This window comes from Pygoscelis adeliae, unplaced genomic scaffold (assembly GCF_000699105.1).
Source record: "Pygoscelis adeliae isolate BGI_AS28 unplaced genomic scaffold, ASM69910v1 Scaffold160, whole genome shotgun sequence".
NCBI lineage: Eukaryota > Metazoa > Chordata > Aves > Sphenisciformes > Spheniscidae > Pygoscelis > Pygoscelis adeliae.
Genome location: NW_008824035.1, coordinates 5,740,194 through 5,754,335, shown reverse-complemented (window position 1 = coordinate 5,754,335; position 14,142 = coordinate 5,740,194). Strand labels below are relative to the sequence as shown.

Here is a 14,142-nt window from a genome sequence, read left to right as displayed (position 1 = left end):
AATTCATTAGTATAGCAGAAACCTAGAAGTTACACACACTGACATTCCTCTTCACAACTTATTCTTAGCAGTAGAAGTTGTCAGAGAGCAACGCAAAGGTCACAAACGTATTACTAGCAGAGGGGAACTGTATCATCTGTGTCTAGGAAGAATCTGGGACTGCAAGCTACACCTCCACCAGAAGGGCTCAGAGACAGTCAGAGTGAGTAACTCTATTTCAGCTCTAAACAAAGCTCCGCAGGTTCTGAAGTCACGTGGTCACAGAGACATCAGCCATACAGGAATGCTGCCACCAGGCAGAACAGCAGTCAGGCTGGATTTAATAGTTTCCATCATGCCTGTCTCCCACTTTTTTGTTCCTACATTTAGAAGGTGTCTAGGCTTACAGTACTTTACCTTAGACTACAAGAAGGTACCAGACTGTCTGCTGTTATCATATTCAATAGCTAACAAAGGCAATGTCTTTTACACACCAGAAAGTTTAGTTGCCACGTGACCAATATAATGAAAACAGTTCTGTTTGGACAATAGATTTGAGCAATGCCTTTGTGGTTTTTCTGGGCTGAAGGCAGGATTTAGACTTGGTCAGATCTTCCAAAAAGGAATGTTAGGGTAAGGGTACAAAGTGTTACTGGCAGTTTTCAGATTAAGCCTTCTAGGATCACCTCCTCTGTTCCATTTTTAGTATTAGAGGGAGGAATTAGAAATACTTCAGCTGTGCTTGAGAAGGCATTTTGTAAGGTGACATTACAGACACCAACTGGTGGTCAACCCTTCAGTGGCTACTTGGCAACATCATTCAGAAACATGCTATATCACTCAAATATCAGTGCAACATTCAGGGATGGAGAAGAGAAGAATCTTAGCTTCTACTGGCTATGTTTAAGCTGAATTGCCACCAGATGAAAAGGAAAGAGATTAGTACAGACAGAGCAGGTAAAGGTAATAAAGAAGATTCCAATACCACCCCTCCTTAGAAGTATATGCACATATAAATGTGTTTAAAACCATTACTTTCCTATTAAATAATGAATACTTAGCAAGTCTTACCTATACTAGCAAAAATGTTTGTGTTCTGCTAATAAAAGTCCAAAATACAAATAAGCTGAGGAAGACATTAAAAACAAAGCTTACTTTTGAGAGAAATCCTTGAGATCCTGCAAAATAGTAACCTTTGATGGAGCCTGCCGTTTGATGTAGATCTTGGGGAGCGGGACACACACTTCAAGCAGCCGGATTGGAGAGTAGCTGAGAAGGCAATATGACAGCTGTTAACAAGACTCTCTCCACATAGTACTAATTCTACACCATACTGCGGTTTGTGGCCCTTATACGAAAAGGGGCACTGTCAATGTGTCCAGGGCTTTAGTTAATTTTAGTAGCAATAACACCCTGTTCATTTATCCCGTAGGCAAAAATTAAAACCACAGATCATGTTGCAAAAGAAAAATTCTGAAAGTTTTTGAGATTAGACAGGGAAAAGTGTTTCCCTTCTGTATCATGAACTGGTGCCATCCATTCTTAGGAACACTGCCCACCCCATCCAGGACAGTGATGGCACCCACAATGCCCTCTGCAAGCCAACACACAATCCTGCACTTGTGGTTATAGTGTGGTTATGCTATCCCATGCTGTACTCAAAGTGAAGGACAGACCTGATGAATCGTTACTAGAGCTATATGCTTCACGTAGTACTAGAGAGCGGGAAGGAAGTTTTTAAGAAGTGGACCTCACCTGAAAGATGCCACCATCTGATTATAGGAAAAATACTGGTGATAGTCATGGTGAATGGAATGACCACAAGGCTCCGCATTGGCCCTTCGAGTGTACTGGTGCCCATAGAATCTCAGCTCAAGGTATTTTGCAAAAGACATAGACCAAGAATCATTGGAAAGGGGAACAACCGGTGTCACCTGAAAAATTGAAAGCCAAGTGTCTTAATTTCATCCTTCAACCAAGATTAAGGACAGGCTAACCCAGACAGCAATCTAGTATTTCTAGTACCAGAAGCACCCATGACCCTGAAACATACTAAACGACAACAAAGATAGCGTTTATGCAAAGCTAAGGCCAACACATAGTTACAATAAATCAGATAAACAACAACTGCTAGTTGATGATGACAGGTGCTAAGTTGGGGGAGTGCAAACATATCCTTGACAGAAGCTTATATCTGGGATGCTATTTCTCTACATAGAGACAAATTCCAGCAACCCAGTCAGCAGCAGCGGTTTCATCATATACTTTTTCCTTGGTGATTCTTCAGCTACAAATACATTGGTATTGCTCTGCAGTGTATTTCAGCTTCAGCAGTGCTTGCAAGCTTAGAGTAGCCACTGCTTTATACATACTTAATAGCCACAAACATATTAGTGTTTACATGAGCACACAGAAATAAAAGGTTATAGAACAGGTATATACACAGCAGCATAGGGCCTGCCTTCAGCAATTACATTAACTTCCTCCAGGTATCTTTAAATCCAACACCCACGTTTAAGCCAGCATAAGTCGGTGAATTGAGTCATCCACATGCATAATTGAGATGTTTTGCATTTCAGGCACTGCATGACTCTCTTTTAATTAAGTTTTATTCTCCTCTCTTTGAAGGCTCTTAAGTTTTACAATGTTTAGCTAGAGATGAGTATCCAGTTGGTAATGTTTTCTTAGCTAAATTACAGAACAAGTTTCAGATAATACACAATCTTACTATCTTGTGGTTTTTTAAAGCAATTTATCATTACTCTAATGAAGATTTTACTTACTTTCTAATGACTACCAAAGGAAGTCTAGACATCACGTTGACGCAATGCAGACTGTCCAGTCCATAGCAGATCAAAGAATACCAAGCGGTTTTAGCCAATTACTAAGCCAGTAGGTCTCACTGTCTGCCCTTCCCCATACATACATTCTTTTGATGCTCGTACTGATTCACTGCAGGGAAGGGACCATATTCTTCACCTCTCAGAGGGCAACTCCATTTTTTCCCATGTGTCAGAAATTAGCTTCCAGCAATAGATCAACTCCACTTAAACCTATCCTCGCAGAGCCAGGTTTGACACTTTCCAACAGGACTACCTCACACAAGATGTTTCACCCTCAACAGCCCCAATTCTACAAGAGGAATTTGTAGATACCTGAGAACATCTGTATCAGTAACAGGTTTTGTGCTAGTTTAGCTGTAGCTCCAGGAGGCCAGTCACAACAGGAATACTAAATTGGAATAGCAATGATTCTTATGTCCACATTCTTACCTGTTTGCACAGTCTACACCAGGAGTAAGTAAGAATGGTGTGCTGGTACCCAGGGACTGGGGAGTCCAGCTCCTTTAACACAATTTGCACACAGCCTTGCCCATGAACAAAGCGACGAATGTGGTGCACCATTGGTGTTTCACAGAACATGCTGGGGCATTGGTAGGAAGGCCTTATAGAAAGAAATGGAAACATTTATGAATGATCATATGCTAGGCACTGCTGAAGAACTCGCAGAGTTCTGAGGAACCTCGGAAAATTGTGATCAGTACAGTTGCTTGTCTTGAAAAACAGCCATTTGGAATACATGCTCAGACTCTTAACTAGGCCCTTTGAGCCCTAATCGCTACAAGAAAGTGCTAAGTGAACACATTTGTCTTTATGAAATTGTAAGTCTTGTTGCATAATCTGTTCCACATCCTCATTAAAGGAAATAAGAGGGACAGGGCCGAAGTGGGAAAGCAGTGGATGTATTTGCTTGTAAGAAGTGAGCATGAGTAAGTGAATTCTTAAATCCAGTTCCTGTTTCACTACAGCATCATAATAAAGCAAAGTGAGCAACAGATTTAAGTGGTAAGCTTTACTAGGACACAACTGGCTCTGCAGACTTGCATGCTATTCTAACTGCACAGGAAGCAGAGTCTATGAAGAGGGCGGCAGGTCAACTTCACAGAGCTATCAAAAGCTTTTGTTTTGTTTAGAATGAGATTTAGAATAAGTTCCTCCTCACCTGAAACAGTAGCGCTCCAGAAAAATCCCTAGAGTCAGGTCATTTTTCCCATAGAACTCCATGGTCACAATCCTAAAGCAGAGAAAGAAGAGCTTTAGAGGGTGAATGCTGCCACTGTTAGCTGTGCAATGGCCTTTAGGTGCACAGATCTGCACCTATTGCTGGCTTGTTTTCAGCCCTGCATACCTTCAAAGGCTTTTTTTCCTCTTGCCCACTCTTCCTAGATCCCTGCTGTCAAGTTTGCTAATAATGAGATCAGAGTCCTACTAGAACAACTTTAAACTTGACATTCAAAAGTCTAATACAATTCAACTGCATTTTTGAAGATCATGTTCAAGAATATCTAGGCAGAGAAGTCTAGACAGCTTGAAGCCTCAAACACTAACATTTGAACAGTTACAAAAAGGGTACATCCAGAAGATGAAAAAAGCCTTAAGAAAAAACTTATTCTTCTAGAAGATTTAATAGCAACTTTTGTTTTCTCAGAACCTGAGGTGACCAAGCCACTTAAAATGTGTAAGTATTAGTTTAAGTGTCACAATTCAGATATCGCTAGTATCAGTCATTTACACCCTCTTATTGGTGATAAGCTCACTAAACAGCAACACCTTCTTTGGTTCATTCCTAAGCTTTTACAGGAACTCTAGACTCCCCCTGTAAGAGAGCCATCTCTGTATTTTCACCTGAGCTAGATGATGAAACACCAAGACCTGTCCTGTTTAGTAGAGCTAGAAGTGTGTCATAAGTTGCACACAATTAACAAATTACAGCCCCCTAAGCTGGAAATACAGTTAAAGCTCTTAACGCTGCTGACTATAATATGAGAAAGATAGCAATATATTCAAATGCCACATACAACCTAGAAGTATTCTGAGACTCTCTCAAGGCTTATTTTTGGGCTTGGACGTTCTTCTGTGTTCATGTACACTAACTCTTCCCTGCGAGACTGCATGCAGCACCCTCCCCACACATACATTACGCTGCAGTGAAAGGACCGGCTAAAGCATTTGGTTTTAGGCTGGGCTTTCTCATTCATGCCTTGGGGATTACAAAGGCTAGGGGATACTACTCTGGAGCCACCTGACCAGGCAAGGCAAAATTCTTTTGGCAACAGTTCCCATTACAGGATGGGCACAACCTACCAAGAAGCCCTCAAAGAAATACCATTATGAGGCAAGCACTGACCTTGACTTAGGAAAAAAGATAGCAACTATACTAAGCTGTAGAGGAGTAGTTTTCATACCAGGGGCTAACACAGGCACTTGGAGCATTGCTGGACTGAGCAGAAGAGCTACTGAAGAGAACACAGAGCCTCTGATGGTTTACTGGACTCAGGCAATCCACCTGGTAGAAAGAAAACAACTCATTTACTAGTTACAGACACCTCCATCCACACACAACCACTGATGACAAAATTCTATTCTAATAGTTTTATTTACAGACGAACCTCTGCTTGCTCCTTTTGTACAGATTAACCTTGCATTATCTCTGAGCTTCAGGTAGACTTGTACCATATATAACTGCTAACTGCCATTTTTAGAACAGCATAACTAATATGCATAATGAAACCAATGCACACGCATGTGTTTTTGTGGAAAGGAAGCTAAGGGAAACAGAAAACAACAAAAGCCCTGAGAGAAACAGAGTCTCCAAAGCACTGTACAGTTTAGGACACCTTGGAGTCAAAACTCTGCCAATATATTATACCTCAATTACTCATTCAATCTATAGAAAGACTTCCAACTGTCCATCCTCCGTGAAGAGATTTACCATGCTGCTGCTGGAATGGAGCTGTTTCCCCTGACACGCCCTACGGAACTATGAAGTTACCAAATACTTTTCTTTGATCACTGAATAAATTTAAAACAGCATCAACCAGTCTGATCCAGAGCAAGGGCTAGATCAGTTTGTAAGATCATAGTCTGTGAAGCTACATAGATTTACATTTAAGCACCAACTAAAAAAGTGACTTCTGCTCGTGAACTTGGGGGCCAATTGACTCGGGGACCAAATTGTTTGGCTATTTCAAGAGATCAGTTCTGCTACTCTTGTTCATAGACCTTCTTCCTGAACAGCTTCCAGTTCAAGAAAGTCCCAAGAACCTTTTCCTCAGATTCAAGTTAGTTGCTTTCATGGCAGTTTCCCAAAATTTTAAATATTTTGATTACAAGCACATACTGCCTTGCTTTGAAATTTCAAAGAAGATTCCAAGATTCCCCCCCTCCATTAAGAGATCCTCACATTTCTTCAGATCACCCAAACTTTTACAAACAGTCAAATACTTCAATTACAGTCTACGACTGTTTCCATGACATTAAGCCCTCTGAAGATGAAAATATTACACTTTTAGAAATCACCAATACAAGCAGCAAGAAAGCTCAGTTTCAGAAACTTCTTTAAGTTTGCTCCCCCTTCATGTACTCATTTTCAGAAATCAGTCATGTACAGCTGAGCTGGACAGGCAATGTAATACACTGATTCTTGGCTGACTTTGGGTATTTCTCAGAAAGTGAAGTCTCACAACTTCTTCCCTTCTCAGGGAAATTTTGCAGTCAGTCTCTTGTTCTGCTTTCTTATATCCACATAGTCCCTAGTTATAATGATTTGTTTAAGTGCCCAGAGCACTACAATCTAAAATGCAGTTTTGACCCAGTCAAAAAAACAAAACAAAAAAAACCCCAACAACCACAAAAACAACCCACACCACCACAAAAAAAAAAATTTCCAAAAAAAATCCAGCTCTGGTTTAACATTTAAAACAAGAGACTACACCTTCTGTATTACCAGGAGAAACTGATGTAACCTGGGTTTTCAGTAACATAGCTTTGAATCTTACCTTATGAGACCATGAGGATTCACTCTGAGCCAGTCCCTTGTCATCCTCTTCAATTCTGCACCCAGATTTTCCAGTAGGGACACTAGACACATCCTTACTTTGGGAAAAGGGATCTGTGCTTTTCTGTAGTATCCTCCCTCCTCTGGCCCGATAGTCAGCCAGCATTCTGGCTAAGCTCTGGCTATCACCTAGATGTTCTGCTATTCTAGTATTAACCAACTCGTGAGAAGGTAAGATTTGGATAGCCTTGGCTTGGATACTCCCATTCATCCCTTGTAGTCCAGAGAGATCCCGCAGTAATTGTCTCTTCCTTCTGCTCTCCAACTCCTTGTATTCCTTATTGAGGAGAGGAGACCAATAAACTTGCTCAGGGAAGTATTCCCGGGCAGGGCACCTCATGCCTTTTTCAGTCAAAAGAAATGGTTCACGGAACATCATTACAGGAGAAATACAGAGAATGACATCTTTCAACTCCTGCTTGAATGCTGCAGAGTAAGTCTTGAGACGATCCTCAGAAGAAGTTACCTCTTCCGTGACATATAAACCAGTATCATCCTGGAGGGGGTCTCTGAAGACTCTCATCTGACTCTTGGACTCCTGCAGATCATCTGCCTGTTGAAGAGGCTCTAGTGTCTGGCTATCCAGAGTGACCAAGTGCTGGTCCATGCCATGGAGGGGCAGCAGGGATGTTTCAGGTATTGTAGGAGGTACAGAGTTGAACACTGGAAATGGTGACTCCACTTTGTGGTGCTCTTGCTGTTTTGAGGGTGCTGATTCCAGTTGACTGTTCTCTTGGTCACCTCTCTCAAATAAACCTCTTTGTTCAAGCAAGCTGACCTCATCAGAGGACACTGACTCAGAGATTACAGGCAGCTTTTCAGAGGATAGTTCAATGTCTCTGACTGCTGTGCTGAAATCCTCGCCATTGAAGAGGTTCTGTTGTTCGTTTTCATCTCCTGGCTCCTCAATAAGAGAGTGAAAGGAGGTATTTTTGGTCAGAGTAGGGGGCATGGCAAACTCATCCATAAGGAAAGAGATTTCCAGCTGGGAATGATAAGCCACACAGACCATGAAGATCAGGATCTCCTTCACACGAGCCAGCTCATACTCTGCAGCACCACACAACTTGATAGTACAACCCAGGTGCTGGGGACACCCTTCAAAGAACATCAAGGTTTTTGTCTGATCTAGAAGGAAAAAGAAACAAAAACAAAAAAACACCAGACAAACCCATAGGAGTTAGGATGACAACTACAGTTAACCTGCTCTTAGGTATCTCACACACTGAAGAGACTCTAACAGAGACTAAGAGCAAGTAACATTGGTAGCACAATCCAGCTGCAGAAATTCACATCACTACTGAAATAACTTATTTTTGCAAGCAAAACGAGCATTTGCTATAAAACTTCTCCTGTTTTGTAAAACAAGTCATCATGAAGTCCAAGTGAAGGCCACATGGAACATGTTGGCCTAAACACTGTATTTTAAGATCACTGTAGACTCTACAGCAGTGAAGCAAAAGAACCACTATCCTCCCAAGCACATTTGCTCATCCTTACAAGTCAAAAGCCTACAAGATTTTGAGTGCAACATAAAGACTGGAAGGGGGCATGGGGAAGTGGAAGGGGAAGAGATGCAAAGACTACATCTCCACAAAGATTTGCATCAACAGCATCTGTGTGTGCCAGCACCATTGGTAACCTATCAAGCAGCATTTCTACCTTCTTCCTTAGAATACTTCCACTGCCTAAAGGGGGTTACAGAGAAGAAGGAACCTAATTTCTCAAAGATGCACAATGACTGGATGAGGGGCAGTGCGCACAAATTGCAACAAAGCCAATTTTGATTGGATATGTTAAAGTTGGACCACATGATCTTTCGAGGTCCCTTCCAACTCGGGCTGTTCTATGATCTTCTGTTTCTATGTAGAAAAATTCTTTGTGCTGAGGATGGTTAAGCAACTGAACAGGCGCCCAGACAGGGTACGAAATCTCCATTCTGCAATATTTTCAACAGTTGGCTGACAAAGCCCTGAAAAATCTGATCCTACATTGAAATTAATCCTTCCTGTTTTGAACAGGAAGTTGGACTAGACAAACTCCAGGTTGGTGGGAAGAGAAAAAACAGTTTGAAGGGAAGAAGCCAGACTAATTAAAACCTAGCGCGTCTCATGTTAGTAAGATCACGCTTTTGTGTCCACAGCCAGTTCACTGTAGTTCCAAGATGTAACAGAAGCAAAGAAAAATTAGTAAGAAGGATAATACTTGATCACACAAGGCACCCAACAGTTCAGATCTAGTTAAGAGAAGCAAAGCATTTATCTTTTCACACACACAACCTAAGACACATCAAGCTTTACTCACCATTTGGCAACTGAAAAACTTGCATATAAAATTTATGACAGGTTCCTAAACGTGGTTTGGTCAACAGCTGATCCATTGACATCACTAAGTCTCCCTGGGTCATTCGACTTACCCGGTCTAACACTTGCTGTAAAAATGGAAAGAACAGTAAGAATCTACAGTGCAAAGAGGACACTAGCATCCTTACCTTGCCCTTAGAAAAAGGGGTTGGGGGGGAATGCCAGCGTGATCCAGGAAACCTCTCACAGAGACGCAAACTGGGTTAAACCCAGTCACACAAACACACACCCACAATATACAAGAATCTTAGAAAAGCAGTTGGGTAAATATTTCTGGTGAGAGCTAAGATTGTGCCCTTCCTTAGAGATACCTGGATCTGTTCAAGTGAAAAAAGTTCCAGCAGGTACAGTGCAGTGAGCATAGTGCTAGCTATCAGGAGGTTAGCCAAATCCCACAGCCACTCTTCTGTTTGGCTGTCTGTACCCTGCCTTACAGGGACAGAGGCGCTTTCTGGGGATCGCTGAGGATCCATGCAGGATTTGCTACAAATAGGAGTCAGAGTTAACTAGAACCAAGCCAGAGTACAAGGACCTACCAAGCAAGGGCACAGCAGAGTAGCTGTGAAGAGCTGAGGAAAAGTTACTCTCCAGGTTTGCCTGTCTTGCCTTCTTGGAAGAGAAGTACCATTAAAAAAGAGCCCAGGTTTGGTTAGAAGAGAAAATAAGACAACTCTTTGCTTTCTCCAGGGAGCTTGCTACAAGGAGAAGTTACAGAGATCCACCACAAGGCCCGGTTTGACTCTGACAGGAAATGCTCACCGGCTTGACATTGATAACCAGAGTGATACCATGCTCTAAGAGCATGTCCTGGGCAATTCGGGACACAGTCTTCTCAACAAGGACCAAATTAGGCCTGACGTCAACTATCCGCTGTACGTAGTTCTTCAAGAACTCCCTTTCCTGCAGACAGGAACAAAGTATGGCAGTTAACTACTGCAAACCCATCTGAAAAAACACTTAAATGCTTAATATTACTTTCTCTCTCATTTATATACTGACCTTTGCTATAAAACAGGGAAACCAGCTACCCAGAAAGCACCACCAGTTGCCTATTGTGCACGTTTCCCCACCCCAACAGCACAACACCCGGTTTATCAGTAATTTCTTATATGCACTAATTGCACATGAGGATATAGTCCAATGACAGTCTGAAGTAAGAGACTTGCAGCAGAATCCAAACATATATATATATATGCACCTTACATCCTTACATGGAAAAAGGCTTTATGTTCAAAAGGTGCTAGAATTAGAGCATCCCAAAACAAATCTGTTTGCAATCTTATGTTCTCCACCTTAGCTACATGCTGATGTTGAGTGCCGGCACTCAGACACTTCCATTCACAAAGAGTATGGCAGTGCTCTATGACTCTACAAGTCTGTACACAGAGCCTCAGTCCCTAAATCTGTACTTGGGGACAGTGCTTCTGGAGTGGGATCCCAAATGCTGTGCACTGCAAAATTGCTCTTCTAACCATGCCCACTTTCTGGCTTCATCTCACTATGCCCCCCACACTGTTATTACCATGCACAGAAAGAAAGCAGGGCTGCAACTCTATCAGAACTAAAGGCCTACGCTGCTAGAGGGAGGGTACAGCTTCCCAGGCCAGGTATTCCCAATTGTGTTGTTGCAGCTCACATCAGTTCAGGTTTTAAAAGTTCTGTGCAAGAGAAAGATACCACAAAAGCAGTTGGCCAGCTCCTCAGAGCACAAACATTCATGTTAGCATAGCAAAGATAAAGCTTTTGCTAAAAGCTAACCTTTTCAATTGAACTAGTACTTCTGTAGTATTTTCTGTCCTATAGGACTTTAATGCAGATACACAAATAGTTATGATCATGTTCTGAAGCAGACACTGAAATAATCAGAGACCAATATTTAGAAAGTATAGTAGATACTTCTGCCCCATTCAGACAAAGGACAGGTCTCCATTTAATCTTTTACTAGAAAACCAACTCACTAGGCAGAGAAAAGTTTTATTGCTAAAGCTTTCATACCTGTAATCCTGTCTATTAATCACCAAACAGAAGTGGTCTTAAATGCATGCCAAGGAAATAGTCAAATACAGAAACAAACATTATGTATGCCAGTAGGGCACCAGATACGCTTGTTACAAGTATTCTGACAGACACCTGAAGACCAATTCTCAGATAGGAATGCAGTGTGTTAAAGAAAAGGTCTATCCACTTCAGTGTTTTCATACTTAAGGCACCTCCCTGCTCACAGGGGCAGGGCACCTGTTCCAAAGTGACATTTTGCAGTTCGTCACTTCATTAGGTTAGTAGTTGTCCCATTTTTTCGAGCCTGACAAGAAATAACACAGGTGCAACCTAACCCTCACCTACACTAACTCTTCTAATATTTCTTCACGCACCTAAATCATATCTAGCTCTGACCTTCTGAACCGTATGTTCCTTATACAGTGTATCATTAAAAACAAAACGTGTTTTCTAAAATGCTGCATTCAGTTGTGAGGATAAGATCACTCTCAGTATATGTAACTTGATGACAACAACCCTCAGCACAAGACTACAAGTTTGCATTGTATTTACTGCAGCAGTTTTCTTAGCTAACTGCTAGAAGAGGAAATTTGTCTCTTTCCTGTGCAATCCCACTCACTCAACTCCACCTTACACACTGAAAAAAAAAATCAGATGTGCACTGACCATCATTTTGTTTGAATCACTAGACCTCAGGCAATTTTAACCAAGAACAGAAGCATGCTCTCACCTGAAGTACTATAGGGTCTATGCAGGTAAACTTTGTTTCTTCTCGATAGAGGTACTCAATCGAGCACTTCAGCAGAAGAATTTTGGGATTTTTTAAGCAAGAGTTCATCTAAGAAAGACACAAAAATAGTTAAAACAAAAATACGAACACCTGGAAGGGAAAAAGTACACAAGAAAAAAAAGACAGACTTCATGATTGATTCCCACACACTACACCTCCCAAAAACAGTGTCTCAGCTAGCGCGCCCCTGCAGACCCAACTATACATTCTTCCTTCTTATGAAGATGTTACACCCAGTTGTTGTAATTTCACAGCTACTGTCCAGTAAGAGTGCAATGCTAGAGGTTTCTACAGTCACCCCCAAGAACCCCAAAGTCTTGATACACTTTGGAGCCTCCATCCAGATCATTTCTACCTTGACCTCCTGCCTTATTTAAAGGCTCACTTTACTATATTGTCGTAAGTCAGAACCACAAATGCCTTCTTCTGGCTAAAACCTGGGGTAATTATTAGATGCCTTCTGCGGTGGTAGGGGTGGAAAGGATGTTTTTCTATACGTGCGTGAGAAAAAGCTTCCCCCTCCTAGAATCTCTGGACTAAAAGAAAACAGTGTGGAAAAGAAATGCTTTAAAAGACATTCTTGTTTACGGTCTCAAACTAGAGAAAGCTCGCAAACCTCCTGAGTGGTGAAAGAAGCTTCACGACACAAAAAGGAAGTCACAACACACTTGTTTCCTCAGCATGCACTACAGCCAGCACTTGATTAGTCAAGCCTGCATTACCTTTTTGTGTGCAACATTCTTAGTGCAAACAAATCCATTCACCACCATGGAGTCAAATTTCTTTCCACCAGGGATCTAATAAAGCAAAGAACATTTTCAGAACTGTCATACACTCCCAGAACTTTTAATGCAGTAAACCTAATACATAGAATACCTATTGTAGCTGATGTGCAAGCTTCAGCTACACCCTCAATTATCAGATGAAAAATCAGATACAGTCATGCTGAGGACACAGCTCTTTTCCTTTAAAGTCTGGCAAAATAAGGACAACATGAAAACAAAGTACTAAGTTCCAGGATCTCTACACCCCTCCCAAAAGATACATATTTGTTAAACCAGGTATACTCTGGAACATAAGGGAACCTAACTTCTGTAGGCTATGAGGAACATATACCTTTGCACATGCCACTTCCACTAACAAAAAAAAAAGTTGCAAGGAAAGAGAAGGGGGAAAAGAAAAAAAAAAAAAAGAGAAAACAAATGAGAGAAAACGAAACAAACCTCTACTTACTATTTGAACACATCAAACACTTGACTGGTGTGCCTATAGTCACAACCAATCACAGGAGTAATAAATAAAATGAAACAGGTTTCTGAATAACACATTTCAGAGGATATTTCTGTTATCAGCATGTGAAAACAGCAGACAGCAACAAAGAGCTTTCACCTCTGAACATCTGCTCTTTGAGCTGGAGTTTCAAGAGAGGCAGCAACAACTAATGCTGCCTGAAGAGATGCCACAGAGCTACCACCAGAACCATAAGGCTCTCCTCATATCTTACATGGCTTCCAAACAAAAGAGGCCTCCTGAGGTGAATTTTGCCAAAGAAAAATAAGCCTGAGCCTTTGATCCTCAGTCACACTAGCTCCTTGGATGTTAGTTTCACATCAGCCTCTCAGAAGAAACTCTGCATGACACAATTCCAGCTTTACAGTTTGACAATGTCAACACTGGGCCATCTGGCAGAACTGGATGCACCATCCCATAACAATTAAGTTTTCCTCTTGAAGAAAGTCATTGTACTTGGCATGGGAGGAGTTCAATCCTCCATAATGGATAGTTATAGGGCAGTAGATTGCTACACAGAGTCCTGGCAAGCTACTTGTCCAGCATTCAGTACATCTCCAATCCGAGCACAAAACAAGCAGAAACCAGAAAAGGAAGCAAGTCATTACAGAGGTGTTGCTCTTCACTACCTTCTGCAGCCTACAGCCTGAGAGAAGAGGTCAGCTCCAGGGCATTAAAGCACCTTTCACAGGATGCAAAGTTCCTTTGTGCAACTTTTTCTAGAACCCCACCTTATCCAAAGGCCATGTTGGCCAATTACACCACTGAACATGCTGGGGGCAGTGGGAAGGGGACTCTTCTCTTCAAACAAGGGCTGGTACCAGC

The 14,142-nt window shown here is 41.7% G+C and overlaps 1 protein-coding gene across 1 annotated transcript in view; it reads right to left on the bottom strand.

The window, feature by feature from the left end:
- PIKFYVE (phosphoinositide kinase, FYVE finger containing) overlaps positions 1-14,142 on the bottom strand; it is a 65,569-nt gene that overhangs the window by 17,070 nt on the left and 34,357 nt on the right. The window contains exons 15-24 of the mRNA XM_009332227.1: positions 12,750-12,824; positions 11,968-12,075; positions 9,999-10,139; positions 9,181-9,307; positions 6,818-8,004; positions 5,225-5,325; positions 3,982-4,053; positions 3,252-3,423; positions 1,735-1,913; positions 1,135-1,248 (exon numbers count right to left, since the gene is read on the bottom strand). Of these exons, the coding sequence (XP_009330502.1) occupies positions 1,135-1,248; positions 1,735-1,913; positions 3,252-3,423; positions 3,982-4,053; positions 5,225-5,325; positions 6,818-8,004; positions 9,181-9,307; positions 9,999-10,139; positions 11,968-12,075; positions 12,750-12,824 (2,276 nt within the window). The remainder of the gene's footprint in view (positions 1-1,134; positions 1,249-1,734; positions 1,914-3,251; positions 3,424-3,981; positions 4,054-5,224; positions 5,326-6,817; positions 8,005-9,180; positions 9,308-9,998; positions 10,140-11,967; positions 12,076-12,749; positions 12,825-14,142) is intronic.